The sequence below is a fragment of the Suricata suricatta genome, chromosome 10, assembly GCF_006229205.1.
Source record: "Suricata suricatta isolate VVHF042 chromosome 10, meerkat_22Aug2017_6uvM2_HiC, whole genome shotgun sequence".
Taxonomy (NCBI): domain Eukaryota; kingdom Metazoa; phylum Chordata; class Mammalia; order Carnivora; family Herpestidae; genus Suricata; species Suricata suricatta.
The window spans coordinates 57,300,764-57,314,465 of record NC_043709.1 but is presented as its reverse complement, the minus strand read 5'-3'; the positions used below and the strand labels follow the sequence as shown (position 1 = coordinate 57,314,465).

The 13,702-nt window shown below is 44.8% G+C and overlaps 1 protein-coding gene across 1 annotated transcript; it reads right to left on the bottom strand.

Annotated features, from left to right (window-relative positions):
- Positions 1-676: 676 nt before the first annotated feature.
- On the bottom strand, positions 677-1,615 carry LOC115304952 (olfactory receptor 9-like). The gene is given in 1 exon segment (XM_029955302.1): positions 677-1,615. A coding segment is annotated over 1 exon segment (939 nt).
- Between the last annotated feature and the right edge of the window lie 12,087 nt (positions 1,616-13,702).

Genomic DNA, 13,702 nt, shown 5'->3' with positions numbered 1-13,702 from the left:
CCTTAGGACCAGAGGAGAAAATAGAGAGTGGGTCAAGCAGCAGGTGAAAAGGAAACTAAGTAGAAAATATCAACATCTCAGGGATCCCAGGATGGCAGTTATAAATAAGGAGCGAACTACTAGACAGATGCTAAAGCAACACCAAGCAAGACTTGGCGCCTGAGCTTCTGAGCAAGACAAGCTACTCCCTGATTCTGTTCCTTCCCTGCCAACCCAGTCACACAGATCAGACCTTGCATCTGGACTAAAGGGGCTCTTGCTGTACCAAAGGCAAATGATATGAGAGAGAAAGGCTTGCAATGAGGAGTTTGGGAGAAAAGAGTTTCGCCAGGAAGCATAGCCCCACACAGTGCCTGGAGCCTCAGAAAAGAGCAAGAATTGCTCAATCACCACACAAGATGGGCACAGCTGCCCTCTTTCCTCAACCTTCCTTCCAGTGTGTGTTTTCACAGCTCTGCACCTACAAACAAGACAGGTCAAGTCCATAAGAGGAGATCCCAGAAGCAGAACTCTGAGCAGCGTGTGAGTGGCTTAGGCCCTCGAGCTGGGCAGGCCAAGGAACCTCACACTCACAATGCAGAGAAGGCCACATCCCCGAGGACCAAGGGCCCTACTCTCCCTCCACTGAAAACATCCAAGCATCAGGCCCATATCTCCAGGCCCGAACTTAAGGGAATCAAGGGCTCCAAACGTATCTCTTCACAAGCCGCCTCATTGCCCCTGTGACCTCCTTGTTCCTCAGAGTGTAGACAAAAGGGTTGAAAACAGGAGTAACAACTGTGTAGAAAAGAGCAAGGATCTGGTCCGTGTCCTTAGAGGAGCCTGCCCAAGGCTTCATATAGGCAACAGTCCCAGTCCCAAAAAAGAGTATGACTACAAACAGATGGGAGGAACAGGTAGAGAAGAGTTTTCTACGTCCCTGGGAGGTTGCGACCCCAAGGAGGGTGGCAAGGATGCAGGCATAGGAGGCTACAATCAGTAAGAAGGGGGTCAGGATAAAGGTTATCGTGACAGCAAGATTGCCCACTTCGCCCCAGAAGGTGCTGGCACTAGCGAGCCTCAGCACAGGCAGGATGTCACAGAGGAAGTGGTGGATAGTGTTGGCACCACGGAAGGGCAAAGTGAAGATGAAGACGGAGTGAGTGGTGCCTGTAATGAAGCCCATGAGGTAGGAGGCCCCCGCCATGCTCACACACGCTTCCTGGTTCATCAGGGTGGTGTAATGGAGAGGCCGGCAGATAGCAGCGTAGCGGTCATAGGCCATGGCAGTGAGCAAACAACATTCAGCAATGCCAAAGAGGGCGAAGAAATACAGCTGGGTAAAGCAGCTGGCAGGTGAGATGGTGGGGCAGGAGGCGAGGAGATCAGCCAGCATCCTGGGCACGATGGTTGTGGTTTAAAGGATTTCCACTGTGGAGAAGTGGCGAAGAAAGAAATACATGGGCGAGCGCAGGGCAGGGTCTGCCAGCGTGAGGAGGACGATGAGGGAGTTGCCCAGCAAAGTGACCAGGTAGATGCAAAGCACCCCCCAAAACAGAGGACCCCGAAGGGAACCAAAATCCGAGAACCCCAGCAAAACAAACTCAGTTACTGCTGTGCCATTGCCACTTCCCATACCCTCAAGTCCAGACTGGAAGGAGGAGCCAGGCAGGGGCTCCTGCAGCACCGGGGAAGACAGCCAGGCAAAGAAAAAGGCTCCCGGTGCAGCAGAAAAGGCATGAAATAGTCTACAAGAACATTCCAGTTACCAGGAAGGAGATGGGTGAGCACCTGAGCCGCTAGCGCTTCCCTCCCAGAAAATCCCTCAGAACAGAAAGAAGATAAACCAGAGGAGCAGAGGGAGAATGGCGGCCTTCCTCAAGCCTGGGAACTGGAGAGACATCAGGGTGATTGTTCTGTTCACCGAGTTCTGGTTTCTAGGAGCAAAGAGCTGGTACAGGTAGAACAGCTCCCTCTAAGAAAGTGGTGGTGAAAATGGGCAGAAAGATGGGTGAGCAGACAGAATAAATAAAGCTGGCAGGAAACTGGAAGAACAATAGGCCCACCGAGAGGCAGAGAGAGAGCTGGAGTGAGAACACGAGAAAGAAAGAGAAGACACAGGATCATAGGCTACAGAGAGAAAGTATGGAGGGCTTTTAACTACAGATGAGTCCCACAGCCCTCAGGATACGCCTCCCTGGCAGCACATCGACAGGCGCTCTGTCCCCCCAAGAGCCTGATTCCCAGAGAATAGGGAGGGAAAGTAGGCAGGGGAAGCTAAAGAGGAGGAAGAGAGTTTTGTCTGGGGCCCAGGAAGAAGGAGGCAGTTTTCTGCTGCCCCACCACCATGCCTAAGCACCTCTGAATTCCCTGCCCTCAAGCCTGGGGTCTGGATCCCACCCCAAGGACAGTGGAGAGACCACAATGCAGAGGGGGTAGGTTGTATCTAGGGTCCCTCTGCAAGGCCTGAATGAATCCGGGCTCAGAAACCAAGCGTTCTAGCCCCCTGGCCAGTGCCTCTGTGCTGAGCTGCTCAGCTTGCGGTCCTAAGGGCCGCCCTCTGCCTGCGTCCCATTCCCAGAATCAGGTCGTGGGCTTCTATCCAGCACCTGGAAAGCAGTAAAAGCACTTTCTCAAAACCCTTTTGTAAAACAATGCTAATACTCAAAGAAAAGAAAGTGCTGAAATAGTAACAAGTCTAACTTCTGGCAGACCTTCCCAAACCAGCCCAAGGATCCAACCCTCTCTCCAGCTGCTGATGAAAGCTCTAGAAATAAGGAAGAGATCTGAGATCTGAGATATCACCCAGATCTCAGCGGGGGCAAAAATCATCCCAGCAGCAGGTGATGACAGAGACGGCCCAAGAGAGTGTCTCAAGTCCTAACAGCCCAGTGAATAAAGACCAGAGAGAAATTGCAGATTTTTGAATTATCTGTATCACTTAACCAGGAAAGAGGGCTTCTTCATTTCCATCGGCTCACATCCTGTTTAGTGTTCTGTGGTACCCTTCTAATTCAAGGCAGTCTCATTTGTTTGGGTTAGTGTCTTTTCTAGGTTGCAAAAAGTTTATTAAGAAATTCAAATAATTTACATAGATAGTCATCCTTCAAGGAGGAGAAGGATAACTCCCCACTCCTTAAGTGTGGGCTTCATGTAGTGACTTCTGGAAAGAAGGTGAAAAAAGAGTTACTTTACAGTGGAGCAAGCTGACAAACACCACCTCAACCAAGTGATAATAGGCTGTGTCAAATCAAGTTGATAGTATGTACCTTCGATCTCGTGTGATGACAATAGCCTGTCACCTCTGTGGCCCTTCTCCTGAAACCCCTAACTCCAGGCTAATCATAAGAAAAATGTCAGACAATTCCAAGAAAGAGACATGCTACCAAATATCTGACCAATACTCCTCAAAACTGTCAAGGAAGGCTATCCAAAACAAGGAACCCCTGAAAAACTATAGAGCATAACAACTAAATGAAACATAGCATCCCTGATGGACAAAAATAAAGGGGGTCTTAGGCCAAAACTAAGGAAATCTGAATAAAGTATGAATCTTAGTTAATAATAGCATATCAATATTGATTCATTAATTGTGACTAGTGTATCATACAAATTTAAGATGTTACTAATAAAGGAAACTGGACATGGAGTATTTGGAATCTACGTGTACTATCTTTGTAATTTTTCTGTAAATCTAAGGCTATTCTTAAAAAATGTTTATGTTTATTTCATTTTTTTTAATGTTTATTTTTGAAAGAGAGAGAGAGAGGGGCGCCTGGGTGGCTCAGTCGGTTAAGTGTCCAGCTTCGACTCAGGTCATGATCTCACGGTTCATGGGTTTGAGCCCCGCATCGGGCTCTGTGCTGACAGCTAGCTCAGAGCCTGGAGCCTGCTTCAAATTCTGTATCTCCCTCTCTCTCTGACCCTCCCCTGCTCATGCTGTCTCTCTCTCTCTCCCTCTCTCTCTCTCTCTCTCTCTCTCTCTCTCAAAAATAAATAAAAACATTTAAAAAATCTTTTAAAAAAAATAAAAAAGAAAGAGAGAGAGAGGGAGAGAGAGAGAGAGAGAGGGAGAGAGCATGAGGGCAGAAGGGGCAGAGAGAGAGAGGGAGACACAGAATCCAAAGCAGGCTCCAGGCTTTAAGCTGTCAGCCCAGAGCCTGATGCAAGACTCAAACTCAGAAACTGTGAGATTATAACTTGAGCTGAAGTCGGATGCTTAACCGACTGAACCACCCAGGCACCCCAAAAATATTTATTTTTAAAAGTTTGTTTTTAAAAGTTAATTTATTTTAATTTTAAATACTTAATTTATTGATAAAGAAAGGTGTTTACAACATTATTATGTGATAAAAGCAGGGTTAAAAGACCAATAAATTCTCTATATAAAATGTATATCAGATAGATAGACAGATAAACACAAAAGTACTAAATGATAGACTCTAAATGAAAAAGATGTGGGGTTTTTGTTATGTTCTTTTGTGTTGTTTACTTTTTTAGTATATTTTTTATCTAATGATCATACAGCAGGAAAAAATAATTTATAAACCATTAAAAGAAAAAGATGAAATTTGTTTTAACATATTTTGATATTTTTAAATGTCTAATTTATTTTCAACCAATGATGCCTACTTACATCTTTGGAAATGTTTTTATTAGTAGTTTAATTATGCAATTTAATTAGTAGAGAATGTTTCTGAATATTTCGAAAGCTGTGAGTGGAGCACTGCTATGGACACTTAGGTTGTTTTCAGATTTATGTTTCTGCAATTTCCAATTTAAAAGAGTTACAAATAAAAACAGCAGGGGGCGTGGGAAGTCTGGAAAATAGACCCCAAAAGGTAGCTTTTTTTTTCCCCCTAAAGAGTGCGCAATTCCAGAGTTTGTTCAAAGTGGGATCACGTCGCTCCCCATGTGGTGAATCTCAGAATAGCCACGTTCTGTCTGCCCAGAACGGAAGTCAGAGCTTCTCAGTTTGTAACCTCCTAGGGAGCTTCTCAGGTGAAATCTGAAATCGGTCCCTGTACTCAGAGAACAGTGAGAGACGAGAGGAAGAGGCAGCCACTCTAGGTTGGAAGGTGGCAGTTTTAATAAGCAAAGGGAACTTACAGATGAGGCTTGTCTTGGGAGGCAGCAAGGCAAATGGATCCCTGCACCAGCCTGCTGCACCTTAAAAGTTTATAAAGACGCCCTAACGGGTTTAGTCACATATACTTCGCAGGTGTTGTCAACACCAAGTCACTGTCTCAAGACTATGTCCTTGGAGCAGTCTCTAGGAGTGGGAAAGGCAAGTGGACCCGACGTTCCAAGAAGAGAAGGGTGAGGAGCCTGTGATCACACAGGTGGAGCTCACCGGTCAACGGGTGGTCATGTCTTTTCAATGACCTTCTCCAACGGATCTAGAAAAGCTGATTTGGTTTACCCAAGATCACCCAGTGAATTAAGGGCAGAACTGAGACCAGTAATAGCAGGTGTCATTTATAGGGCATGGCATCATTGCATAAACCACCTCTCTTAATCCTGACACAATGAGGTTCCATTAACTCCACCCTACAGTTGAGAATGGATGAGAGAGATGAAGTGTCTTGTCCAAGGTCACAGAGCCTGATAGCAGCAGAGCTAGAATTCAAACGCAGTCTGTCAGCCCCCAAAGCCAGTGTAACTGAACACTGTAAACCCAGTCTCTGTCAAACCCAATGCCTACCCCACGTGTCTTGGCAATGTGTCTGCACCTACATCACAAAAGAAGATGCCTTGGAGAAATCCACTCTAATCTCATCATGTTACAAAAGACAGAGGAGGGATAGATAGGATTTTTCCCCAGTCACCCAGGAAAGAGCAAGAGCTGAGGCCAGATTTCTCACCTAACGCTCTCTCTCAGCCTTTGTTTTACCTCCCAATCCACTGCAACCCTGTGTACATGCACCTGTGTGTGTGTGTGTGTGTGTGTGTGTGCTGTGTGGGTGAACATGTGTTCCATGTTTGTGTCCAGGAACCATCCTACTCATACAAAGAGTAACCATGAAAACCCCAGAGTAATCCCCATCAGTAACACGAGCTTCTCAAATCAGCACCTTCCCATTTGCAGAGCCTTGAAGTCATTGTCAGAGACCAAAGAGTTTAAAGGAAGAAAGGATCCATCAGTAGTGTAAGGCACCACAACCGGGGCCCTGAGAGAAACTAAGGGTGCTTCAGTGGTGCGATAACTCAGGGATATATAGTTGATCCTTGAACAATTTGGGGGTTAGGAGTGCCAAGCCCCACCCCCCAGTCGAAAATTCACTTATAACTTTTGACTCCCAAAACCCTTAACTACTGATAAGCATACTGTTGATCAGAAGCCTTACCAGTAACAAAAATAGTCGGCTAACACGTATTGTATGTTACACATATTATATACTATATTCTCACAATAAAGTAAGCTACAGAAGAGAAAATGCTATTAAGAAAATCGTAAGGGGAGGTGTCTGGGTGGCTCAGTTGGTTAAGCATCAGACTTCAGCTTAAGTCATGATCTCAGTTTGTGGGTTCGTACCCTGTGTCAGGCTCTGTGCTGACAGCTCAGAGCCTGGAGCCTGCTTTGGTTTCTGTGTCTCCCTCTCTCTCTGCCCCTCCCCTGCTTGCGTTCTCTCTCTCTCCCTCTCAAAAATAAATAATAAAAACATTTTAAAAATTAAATTAAAAATTAAAATTAAAGAAAATCATAAGGAAAACACATTTATAGTATTGTATTTTTAAAAAAACAAATCTACATATAAGTGGAATTATGCAGTTCAAAGCCATCTTGTTTGAGAGTCAACTATCCTTCCTTGAAGTCCAGTGTACAAGACTCAAAGGGACACATGAGGCCACTAGGGGGTCAGACCCCTATAAATAGGCAGAGCTCAAACCAGAAGCCCCGTCTTCCCCTAGGAGAAGCCCAGGGAACCAAAATAGGACCAACTTCAACCAAGTAACTTAACCTCCTTCATGCTCCTGCTTCAGCACAGAACTCAGGGTCTGAGCTTCCACATGAACCCTGTGGAGGGTGAGCAGGCAAACTGAGACAGGAGCAGAGATGGTAGAAAAAGTAGCACTGGTCAGAGAGAAGAAAGCACGGCCAGAGCCAAGGGAGGAGTGTCCTTGATGCCCCTGAGGTGGAGGCACCCCAGCGCCAGAGAGCTCGAGCCAGAGCACTCGAGGGCAAGATGGAAGCAGCACAGGACAAAGACCACAGGCCCTATGAAGACATGTGCCACCGGCACAGAAGGCCCACTCCTGCCTCAAGTAGGATGTTTTCATCCAGGTACATTTGCAGGTGAGGTGATCTCCACCAAACCTGATTCCATGCTCCCGGAAAACTCCTCTTCATTGTTCCCCTGCTTGAGAATCTTCCTCTATCTACTTCTCAAGTTCATATCCTATCTACCCCTCCAGGCCCAGTATAGACACACCTCCTCTGAGAAGGCGCTCCTGATTCTCCCACAGAAACCACATCACCCCACAGCCTTCCATGTAGTATTACCTCAAAACTTGGTAACTCAAAACAACAAATATTTATTATCTCCTGGTTTCTGAGTCAGGAGTCCAGGTGTGAATTAGCTGGGTGCCTGTGGCTCTCATAAGATGCAATTAAGACATCAACTGGGCTGCCTTATCTCAGGGCTCACTCATGGGGCCGTTGGCAGACCTTACGTGCTTGCTGGCTGAGGACCTCAATTCCTTGCCATGTGGCATCTTCACAGGGCAGCTCACACTGTAGCAGCTGCCTTTCCTCCAAAGGCAAAGGAACAAAGGAGAGAAGGAGAGAGTGAGCAAGACCAAAGTCACAGTCTTTTTGTATCCTAATCTCAAAAGTGATATCCCATCATTTTTTGCTGTGCACTGTGAGTTAGGAGTGAGTCACTAATTCTAGCCCAAAAAGATTCAGGTTACAAAAAGACTGTGACTTCAGTTTTTCTCACTCTCTCTCTCTCTCTTGCTCCCTCACTCTGAGGGAGGGAATCTGCTGTGTCATGAGCTGCCCCGTGGCAAGGGACCGATGTCTCCATTTACTCAAGAGAAAGGGGTTACATAAACGCTCAAACACCAGGAGGTGAGGGTCTCTGGGAGCCAGCTGAGAGGCAGCTACCCCATGTCCAGCTGGTACAGTGGCATTGCCAGAGCAGCTCCTGAGCTGAGCGCTAGGCTGAGCAATCACTTCAGTTAAATCCCTTCATCCACCTAGTGAGCCAGGCATCATTATTACCTCTTTACAGATAACATGCTAAGACTAAGAGAGGTGATGTGTGTAACCTGCCCAAGGTCCCATTGTCAGTGACCCAGCCAGGATTCAAACCCAAGCTCTGACTCAATCCCATACCCTTTCTACCTCAATGCCTGCTACTGATCACTTTCTGGGTTAGATTTCTGGCTTCATCACCTACAAGCTGTGTAACCCTGGGCACATTGTTTAACCTCTCAGAGACTTGGTTTTCTCATCTGTAAAACAAAGATAATTCTTACCTCTTAAAGTTGTTGCAAGAATTCAGTAACATAATGTTTGAGAAGCACATAGCACAATATCTGGTGTATAATAAAAACCAGCATTGTGTCACATGACTTGGGGAGATAAAGAAGAGGAGTTTACTGTATCCATTTCCATCCTGGTCTGGGAAGACAATAAAATTTCAAAACCATTTTTTTAAATTTTTATTTATTTTTGAAAGAGAGAGGGAGAGAGAGAGAGAGCAGGGGAGGAGCAGAGAGAGAGGGAGACACAAAATCTGAAGCAGGCTCCAGATTCTGAGCTATCAGCACAGAGCCCGACACAGGGCTTGAACTCATGAACTGCAAGATCATGACCTGAAGTCAGATGCTCAACCAACTGAGCCACCCAGGCACCCCTTTAAAACCATTTTTTTAAAAAACACCCAATGGATACCAACACTGGAGAAAGTATGGGATCAAAGGGAAAATGCCTTGAAAGTTATTACTTTAAGTGAAGAGAAGGCCCTCATCTCACAGCCTCAAGGGCAAGAAGATGGTTTTCTTGGTCACACCCTATGACCTTTTGAAGGACCAAACTGACTCCATGACAGGCTTCAAATAAGCCTCAGAAAATAGTAGGCCTAAGTTTCTGTTTCTTCAGGTGTGACTCAGCAGCAACGGAAAGAAAAACAACCCACCTGTTGCCCAAGCAGACACCACCACCAGCCCGAGCCAATATTCCCAGAGCCCACTTAGTTTAAAACTTTTTTTTTTTTATGTTTTATTTATTTTTGATACAGAGAGAGACAGAGCATGAGAGAGGGAGGGGCAGAGAGAGAAGGAGACACAGAATCTGAAGCAGGCTCCAGGCTCTGAGCTGGCTGTCAGCACAGAGCCTGACGCGGGGCTTGAACCCATGAACGTGAGATCTGACCTGAGCTGAAGCCGGAGGCTTAACTGACTGAGCCACCCAGGCGCCCCAGAGCCCACTTAGTTTAAATTAGCCAATTACCCTGCACTGCGCCAACCTCTGCTGATGTGCCGCCCAATCATCTTGTAATCCCTTCCCCTCACCCCATCCCTCTCCCTGACCATAATAAAAATCCTGCTCAACTGATGGTCGGGGCTCTCAGCACGGATCCACTGCATTGGTGAGGTCTGAGAGACCAAGCTTAAGCCCAAATAAATGCCCTTTGCTTTAGCATACATAACTCCTGGTGGTCTTTGGGGGAATCCACGATCTTGGCATAACACTTTCTCAGAACATTTTTAGAAATTGGTTGGCTGTGGTATCTGGGGTGTGTGTTGATGGGGGGACATGAGGGGAGCCAAGGAGAAGGAAAATAAAGAATATTATGAAAATGGAAGTTGACTGGAAGCTGTTGGCTAACCCCACAAAGGTCAGAAGATGAAACCGGCCTCAAGAGGCAGCTGAAGACATCATGATTAGACCCAAGAAACTAAGCCTTCACCCTAGTGATAATGAAAGAACGCACAACTCCATTTACCCTGAACTCCAGACCTTCTTGTCTCTCCTCAGGGCAAGCTTTCTCTGTGTAGGGAAAACTAGTGAGTGAAGGTCTTTTAGGTGCTTGTTAGCTCCCAAGACAGAGAGAGAGAGGTGGGAGGGCGGGTAGGGACTGGCCTCTCCAACTCCCTCAGACAATTTTTACTTTAAAAGTCTAAGCAGTAGCTTGCATCCACCTGGGTATATGTATAGAATGATTAATAAATACTTTCTCCCCATGGATGTTATGTAAGTTTTAATTAATTCCCGCACGTCAGCCATGTCTCTCTGTTTCCCTCAGGCCTGCTTCCCAGCTCCACAGCCCCCAGGGCCTCTGCCATGGCAATTACCTGCTCCAAATGAGCACATCTCCACAGCACACCAACAATCATAATCACAGCCACAATGACTCCACGATGACTTTTGTCCCTCAACATTAAAAAAAAAGAAAGAAAAAGTTTGCACCCTGGCAATTAATAGAGCACTTCAGCAATCTCCCTTCAGTATCTCATTTGGTTCTCATGTAGACCCTAGAGACAAGCCTAACAGGTATCATTAACCTGTTTTAGCAACAGGAAAACTAAGGAGCCACGTGACTGCAAAGTCACTTGTCCATCAAGAGTGCAACCAGGACTTGAAACCTAGAAGCCAAATCCCTGACTATCGGTTCAGGACATTCTAATGCACTACCTAGTCCTGCCCCACCATCTCTGTCCCCACATTGGTTACTTGACCTCTGAAAGCCCAGCTCCTTCCAACACCAAGAGGCCACAGTGTCCACATGGCAACCAGAAACGGCTGTCCTTCCCTGAGGGTCCCCTACTTCCTCACACCCTCACCACCTAGCCAGGCTTCTGGAGCACGGACGAAGGCACTCTGGGGAGGTCATTGCTCCCTGCCCCCAGTCCTCATTATGCCCTGTAATACTATCACAACTCCGTCTGATTATCTGCCTCCTACCTCCCACTTCCACCCCAGAGCTACAGAGAGGCTCACATATACATATGTTAATTTGCTGTCTTGGTTCTCGTTAAACAGCATCAATAGCTTACCAAGACCTATCAAACACCACAAGATGTCAAAAATTAAATGTGGAAGCAAAAGAAAGAAAGAAAAAGAAATGTTTTAAAAAGAAAGATAGAGGTAGGTACATAAGATGGAGCCAAGAATGATACTAAAAATCCAAATGTAAGACCCATGCCCTTCCCAAGGGTGGGTCACAAGTCTGGCCCACACTGCTTAGCAGCCAATCCAAAAAAGAAAGTCTGATCAGTTCTAGAGTCCACTGTGTCCGTGAGATAAAACAGAAACAGGCTACAGTTTGTACAGAGCAGTACAATTACTCTCAGAACCAGGACCAGACAGAAATTTCTCCCAAAGACATTTCTAGAGAGATGACTGTGGTTCACATCCTTGCCATTGCCTTCAGAGTGAGTTACCTAGAATGGGTCCTAATAACTGCCCTCAACATAGGGAAGGCCATCACACCAAAGAACCTCTGTGACTATGGATAGCTCTGTTTTTCTTTTTTCTTTTTTTTTAATGTTTATTTTTGAGAGACAGAGACAGAGATAGAGACAGAATGCAAGTGCAAGCAGAGGAGGGGCAGAGAGAGGGAGACACAGGATCCAAAGCAGGCTCCAGGCTCTGAGATGTCAGCACAGAGCCTGATGCCGGACTCGAACTTATGAACTATGAGATCATGACCTGAGCCAAGTTTGGATGCTTAACTGACCAAGCCACCCAGGTGCCTCAAAGAGGTAGCTCCGTCTTGATGGAGCTTGATGTAAGGTATGCTTCTCAACCTTGGCTCTACTGACAATTGGGCCAGATAATTCTTTGTCACTGGTGACTGTACTGTGCACTTGATGGTGCTTAGCGGCGTCCTTGGCATCTATCCACTAAATGCCAGAAGCTTCCTCCCCCGATATAGGCAAATGTCCCCTGGGGGACAAAATTACTGAGAACCATGGATCCAACAACAGAAATCATTGTTTCTTTTTTTTTTTTTAATGTGAAGAAGCAAAGAAGGGACCAGTTTTATTATTGTTACTTTTATAACTTTATTGAAGTATAATTTATATATTATACAAATTCACTCATTTAAAGTATGCAGATCAGGGGCCCATTAATGTTAAGTGTCCAACCTCAGTTCAGGTCATGATCTCACAGTTCGTGGGTTTGAGCCCCTAGTCGGGCTCTGTGCTGACAGCTCAGAGCCTGGAGCTTGTTTGGATTCTGTGCCTCCCTCTCTCTTTGCCCCTCCCCTGCTTGTGATCCGTCTCTCTTAAAAATAAATAAATTAACATTTAAAAATAAATGAATAAAAAATAAATAATAAATAAATGAATAAATAAAATTTTTAAAACTAAATAAATAATGTATGCAATTCAGTGGTTGCTTTTGTTGTTTCTTAATATATATTCACAGGGCTCTGTAACCATCACCACCACCTAATTTTAGAAACTTTTCAGCATTTCAAAAAGTAACTCCATACCTATAGGAGTCACTCCCTATTCTTCTTTCCCCCAGCCTCTGAAAACAAATAATTTGGTATCTCTTTTATGGATTTGGCTATTATGGACATTTTCTATAATAGAATCATACAAGTATGGGGTTTTTTGCACCTAGTTTCTTTCATTCAGCATAATTTTTCAAGTTTTATCCATTATCAGGACTTCTTTTCTTTTTATCGCCAGATACTATTCCATTGTGTGGATATACCATATTTTGTCATTATTTGTTCACACTTCAGGGCTATTATTAATAGTTCTGCTATGAACTTTCATATGCAAGCTCTAGGGCAGGTATTTGGTCTTAATTCTCTTGGGTATATCCCTAAGAATGGAATTGCTGGGTTATACGGTAGCTCAAAGTTCAATATTTTGACAAGTTGCCAGTTTTCCAAAATAACTGCACCCTTTTATATTCCCAGCAAATGATGGTTCTAATTTCTCCACCTCCAGCACTTGTTAGTTGGTGTACAGCATTGTTCAAGCCTTCTATTTCCTAGTTGATCTTCCTCCTACCTGTTTTGTCCATTACTGGAAGTGGAGTGTGGAAGTCTCCAGATATTACTTGTCCAATTGTCCATTTCTGCCTTCAGTTCTGCCAGATTTGGCTTTCTGTATCTGTTGTTAGATGGCTTTACTAATCCTATTCATTAAGCTGAAATAAGTGATGTAGGAATTTTAAAAAATAGAATCAGCAAAACAGAAGTTGAATCTTTGAAAGGATCAACAAAATTGGCAAACTTTTAACCAGACTGACCAAGAAAGAGAATAAAGGTATTAAAATCAGGAATGAAAGAGGAGACATCACTACTAACCTTACAGAAATAAAAAAAGATTATAAGGGAAGGGACCCCAGGGTGGCTCAGTCTGTTGAGTATCCGACTGTTGATTTCGGCTCAAGTCATGATCACGGGGTCGTGGAATGGAGCCCTGTGTCAGGCTTGTGCTGAGCATGGAGCCTGCTTGGGATTCTCTCTCTCTCTCCCTCTGCCCCTCCCTCACTCACACTCTTTCTTTCTAAGATAAATAAAATGAAAAAAAATATGATAAGGGAATACTATGTGTCTAGTAAGCCCAATAGTGACTTTCCTTAGCAATACTATTTGTAGCTTCCCACCCCCCATGAATGAGCCATACTCTCCTGTTTCTTTGCATGTCTCATAATTTTTTGTTGAAAACTGGACATTTTATTTATGTATGTACTTTTTTTATTTTTTAATATTTATTTATTTTTGAGACAGAGAGATAGAGCACA